This window comes from Erythranthe guttata, chromosome 7 (assembly GCF_056151865.1).
Source record: "Erythranthe guttata isolate IM_541 chromosome 7, IM_541, whole genome shotgun sequence".
Lineage (NCBI taxonomy): Eukaryota > Viridiplantae > Streptophyta > Magnoliopsida > Lamiales > Phrymaceae > Erythranthe > Erythranthe guttata.
The window spans coordinates 4,940,080-4,946,079 of record NC_142539.1 but is presented as its reverse complement, the minus strand read 5'-3'; the positions used below and the strand labels follow the sequence as shown (position 1 = coordinate 4,946,079).

Sequence of the window (6,000 nt, the reverse complement as noted above, 5' to 3'; positions counted from 1 at the left end):
TTAATTATGCTTATTAATATATGTGTATTATTAAATGAATGTAGGTTAATTGGACGCCATTTGGATTGGAAGTGTCATCTGAAGTTGGAAAGACGGTTCATCACGGGACTATTCGATGGATGGATACGGTCGAGCCTTATATGCCCGATAGAGTTTTGCGTCAGTTCGGGTTTCGGCAGATTAAACCGGCGGACCCAATTCGTCCGCTAAAAGGTGCTAAGAGGGAGAGAAAAATAGCATCTTACAAGGTTAACTATGAGCCCGGCGATCAGATGTGGAGTATCCCCCACACGCACATGCTTAGTCGAGATTACTGGTCGGAAGGCGCGTCCAGCTTGGGAGTCGGATCCGGAGTATATGCCGTGGTATCTAGACCACACCCACGTCCGTGTAGATCCTAGTACCGAGCCCGTTGAGAGAGCGGAACCATCTGCAGTTCCGGCTATATATGACCTCACCCGAGTGTTGCATCCGTACTTCTACGATAACTTGCCTCCTTCTACTATTCCAGGATATCGGCGTATCCCGATGACTTCTTCAGGACGATCCAGGACATGTGCGCCCCATTCGCTGAGTATCTTCAGTTGGACCGTGCTGATGCTGACGATCGGGATGCAGGACCCTCTCAAGGGCGACATTCTCACCGCAGGCGTAGGACGAGGGATACTTAGGTGTTCAGGATCTGATTTTCGTTTTTGAAGCTAAATTTATGTTTAATAAAATATGTTGTAACCATAACCTGATTTCCGTTTATTAGTGTTCAGGACCTGATTTTCGTTTTTTAAGCTAAATTTATGTTTAATAAAATATGTTGTAACCATAATCTGATTTCCGTTTATTATTATTATTATTATTATTATTATTATTATTATTATTATTATTATTATTATTATTATTATTATTATTATTATTATTATTATTATTATTATTATTATTATTATTATTATTATTATTATTATTATTATTATTATTATTATTATCAATGTCAATATGTACTACATTCATTCCAACAAAATAAACAAAACTAAATCAAACACTATTAAGAATATCCCACATTTCACGTCGACTCCGCAACGCCTCTGGTAGATATGCAACACTGTTATTGCTATACCTCGCCCACTGTCTATCAAATGGAGGAAGCGGACAATTGTCATTCATCTTCACATACACAAAGTGGCTTCCTGATTCAAGAAATAGTATAGTCATCTTGTAAGATAACTGTGAAACACCTTCGGGAGCCCAAAGTGGTAAATAAGTCTGATTGCCCAAGCTGCTAGCCGACAAGACCAACGCGTTGTAATATGTTGCCACAACCACGCCCACGTCCGTGATAGTCATCCACTTCTCATAGGGTGCTGGTGCGTTGTCCCAATAAGCGACGCTCGCCAACACCCGATACACTAAATTACCACCACCGAAATAATCCTTGAAGAACTCTTCGTGTGTTTTAATACAGTTATAAACATCCATCCAATCATCCTCGTGGTTCTTCACTGCACACGCGACGCTTCGATAACCACAATTACCATCCCCTTGAACGTCCGTCCACGTCACAACCTCCGGAACAAGGCAGAAATGAAGGTGTCGCATCCAAGGGGGTCGGGGAATTTGACCTATTGCGGGTCCACTCACGGTCGATGAACGAGCACGACCACGGCTAGATCTCTCAGAAGATGAACCACGCCCTCTGTTGCCTCGTGATCGTCCTCGTCCTCGTCCTCGTCCAGACTCTTCACCTTCTCCCGGAAATAATGGAAACTCATGCCCTGACCAATCCCTCTGTGTAGAGTTCGTCCGCGGTCTACCTCTCGGGCAGGCTAGTACTGGTGGCTCATTCATTTCCATAGCCCCGGGATGCATTCGTTCAAAAATGACATCTGTCACGTCCGTGATCTCAATTTCTGACCGCTCACGCAAATCATTCATTAACCCTTCTAGCCTGCCAATAGCCTGTGACCTGTGGTCGGGAACAAAACCAACACTTTCATCTAGGGAATCCCCGAATCCCGAAATAAATGTCCTCCAAAAAATGTGGACATCCTCTGCATAAAACACACCACGTCGTGCATTCATCTTTGCACGAATTTCATGTCTGCATGGGAGTCCAAGACATTTCCTCATATAACAGACGCAACCGTCTATGTCTTCATCCTTCTCATCGTCCAACATCTGCAGAGCATTATGTGTTACAATTCCACTGGACAATATTTTAAATACGGGCACGTTGATCGTCTGGGCCCGAATCCTCTTTGATTTTGCAAAATCGGCTAGTATCTCGTTAAATTGATCTTTCATCATTGAGTGATACTGTGCCCAAAATGTGTCGAAGCCACCCGTCGACGATTCCAACCATCTCTTCAATGCTCTATGGTTGCTCTCCACCCTAATATGTTTAGAATATGCTATGTTTCAATAAACTACATGATAGTAAGTTAAGTATATATATTTAACCACTTATAAATAAATACCTGCTTGTCGATGTATTACCCAAATGGAAAATTAGATCCGTCCATGCTTTTACAAATTTCTCTTTGTATACGAGCCAAGTGTATTGGAGATACTCAATCAAATCTGGATAATTCGCGTACTCGTCCAACAAAGCTGTGTAATTCATGGCGAAATCTTCTTCAGACACTGATTTTACCAAAGTTTGCCACGTACCAAGTACAAAAGCCGTGCCGCGACGCCTACTATTGCCGAGACATCTTGAAGCACGACGCCCCACATTCATGTTAATGTGCCAAAGACATAAGAGATGAGGTACGGTCGGAAATACATTCTCTAGCGCCTTTATGAGCCCTAACTCTCGATCCGTCACGATGGAACTAGGTAGAGTCTGAGGGGGGAAAAGTCTCTTCAGCTTTTGCAACACCCATGTGTAATGGTCTTCATTTTCATGGCGCAAAAATGCGACTGCAACAGTAAAAATTTTCCCGACAGGAGTAACACCAACAATCTCCAACAAAGGCAATTTGTACTGATTGGTTTTGTAAGTACTGTCAAGTAGTAATACGTACGGAAACTTACTTAACAATTCGACAGATTGAGGGTGAGCCCACATCAAATCAGTAACTGCATGTGTTGTTTCATCAGTACGGAACCACTTGTAATAGTTATGCTCCTCAAGCAACCCAATCAAATGTTGCATCACTGTACGGTCACCCCTAGATAGTCTTTTCAATTTCGCCTTCTGATTGTATATTTGTTTCGAATAAGCATCGAGACCCAAACCATTTTGTCTCAAGTTAGCCAAAATCTTCTTGGGCGGCACATGACTTTGTGACAGATCACTAATGATCTTCGCCTCCTCCTGAGACAATGCACTCATCCCATGCCCGGACTTGTATATCGGAACATGATTATGCTTCCCGTATATTACTCTGACCTCCCATCTATCATCCCATCGTAGCTCTCCGACAATATAAAAACCACAGCCTATCTTTTTGCTACCGGTCCTTCTCGGGCGCGCGTCTGGATTAGTTGATGGACATTCTCGTTTTTCCCCGAATAGGTCACAAGTCAAAAAAAAATCTTTTTTTTAGGACTGCTTCTTTTTACTATTTTCACAAAAAGACCTCTTGCAACGAACCTCACCCAAACCACTACCTCATCCTTCGAGTCAAACAACTGAGTAGTGGTAAAATAATCGGTATGATCAACTTCAAATGTAGACGTATCGTCCTGAAAAAAACGTAAAAAAATTGATTTAAAAAAAAAAAAAAAAAAAAGGGTTTAAAACCCAAAAGCCCAAGTCGGGCGCCCGGCAGTGCAGTGCACGCCCATGTTGGGCGTGCAGTTGGCCTACAAACGCCCATAATGGGCGTGTAACAGCCAACTGCACGCCCAACATGGGCGTGCACTGCACTGTCGGGCGCCCAAGTTGGGCTTTTGAATGTTTAGCCCATTTTTTTCGATCGAAAAGACGGAATTTTTACCTCGCTGTGTTCGCTATCCCGATCTTCATCTGATGAACTCATTTATGTTCGTATATCAAGCCAATAAGAATGATTTGTGAAGAAATCGTCTTGAGAGCAATTTTTTTTAGAGAGAGAGAGAGAGTTTTTTTGAACGGTAAATAGCCTTTTTCAAATGGTAAAAAGCAAATCCCGTAAAAAATGATGATAAAATTCAATTCTCAGCAAATTTATTATTTATAATGTGTCAAAAGTACCCCTAACAATAGATTGGAAAAATAAATCATCAAAATAAGATTCTTTAGTTTTCTCCCCATTTCGTTTGATAATTGTTACAAAATTTGACATGATTGCAATTAAGTAATTTTGAATTCCACATCTTTGTAGAATTGATTTCTTCAATACCAAAACTTCTCCAAAAACTGTGATGCCTTCTATAGTTTACTTGGTTGAAGCATTTGTAATTTAGAAGGGCGTTTGCTGTTTGATTTGCTGAACCAGTTTGCCCTCTTTATGTTCGCAATTTTCAAATTGTTTGCTGTTTAAAGACATCGACTGGTGTTCAGGTTTGTTGTTTGTGATTTATAAAATGGTTAAAACACGATTAAGTATTGGTGAACAACGATCCTGCTAACTGTCTGTATGATTGGTGTGTGCGTTTTGATTTTTCTCGGTTTGCATGTTTTTTTTTTTTTTTTTGTATTTTGTTGTTTTTTTTTTTTCCGTTTTGCTTTTTTTTTTTTTTTTTTGCATTTTGCTGTTTGCTTTTTATTTCGAATATTTCGATACTAGTTCGATAATCCTTTTTTTTTCCCAAACAACAAAGAAGGATGATGACTTCGAATCCCCAAAACCAGGTATGAAAATTGAGGGATTTGTTAGTGTTATAACTTTGGTTATGTATTTTCTTAAAAAAATGTAACTGCGTTTCTATAAGTTACAATTTATAATTTCATGAGAATAATGGTTTGTTTGGTGCTAATCTGAATTTTAATGGATTTTTTAAAATTGGGTTTGTATTTTGCTCTTTAAAGTTTGTTATTGCTCTTTAAAGTTTGTTACTATGATTCTGTATTTTGCTATCTTGTGGCTGATTTTAGGTACTTATGTAATCTGAATTAGGAATTTTGTTGGGTAATTTTGAATGGTGTTGTTTGTTGTTTGCACTAAGAAAGTAGATTGATTTGAGTTTGCTTTTTGTAATTCTCTGGTATGAGTTTGCAAAATGCATTTCATGTTCGTTTTGAAGTTCTGTATCATAAAAGCTTTCTTCAAAGACTAAAGTTTTTATTTTTATTGTCTTTGGAACTTTGAAGACTTCATTTTTTTTTCCATTTTCAAAAAAACATGTATTGAAATTTTTGATTTGCACTTAGTTGTGTTAAATTGCATAAGGCAACATGTTTTGGATTGCATAAGGCACCATGTTCTTTGTATATATAAAATCAAAAAGAACAAAAAAGAATGTAAACTGGATTTAAAATAAACAAATAGCAGACTGTATTTTGTAGTTGCACATTGAGTATGTGGAAAGTTTGCATTGAAGGTTTGATTGTGATAGTTTGAGTCTGCATTTTGTTATTATGAGTTTGCACTTAGTTATGTTGCTACTATAAGCTTAATTATTTTGATATTATGAGTTTGTACTTAATTAGCATTGTTGTTTTTTATTTTCAGTTTGCATTTTGCAATTCGTAGCGTACATTTGTTGTTCGGTAACCTAAAATCAATTTGTAAGGTACATGTTTGCATAAGGCAACATGTTGTTAAATGTTGAACAACCAATGTACCCATAAAGAGAAAAAGAAGGGGAAGACAATAACAACTGAACCTGCAATCGGAGCATTAAAGATAAACATAATAAAAAGTCAAAAGAATTAATATTTTGATGTGGTTGACAGTAATATTACTGCAACAACAGTAATATTACCGTCAACCACAATAATACTATTGTGTTTACAGTAATATTACAATAGTAGACAGTAATATTATTACGTTACTCCGTCAACAACTCAAACAAAACAAAAAACCCCAATAATAATGATATTGATGTGGTTGACAGTAGTATTATTGTGTTGACAGTTAT

The 6,000-nt window shown here is 38.2% G+C and overlaps 1 protein-coding gene across 1 annotated transcript; it reads right to left on the bottom strand.

The window, feature by feature from the left end:
• Positions 1-1,005: 1,005 nt before the first annotated feature.
• LOC148769039 (protein FAR1-RELATED SEQUENCE 11-like) lies at positions 1,006-3,691 on the bottom strand. The gene is made up of 2 exons (XM_088820810.1): positions 2,469-3,691; positions 1,006-2,383 (listed from the first exon to the last, which is right to left on the bottom strand). The coding sequence occupies exons 1-2, from the start codon at positions 3,326-3,328 to the stop codon at positions 1,030-1,032; spliced, it is 2,214 nt and encodes a 737-aa protein (XP_088676936.1). The 5' UTR covers positions 3,329-3,691; the 3' UTR covers positions 1,006-1,029.
• Between the last annotated feature and the right edge of the window lie 2,309 nt (positions 3,692-6,000).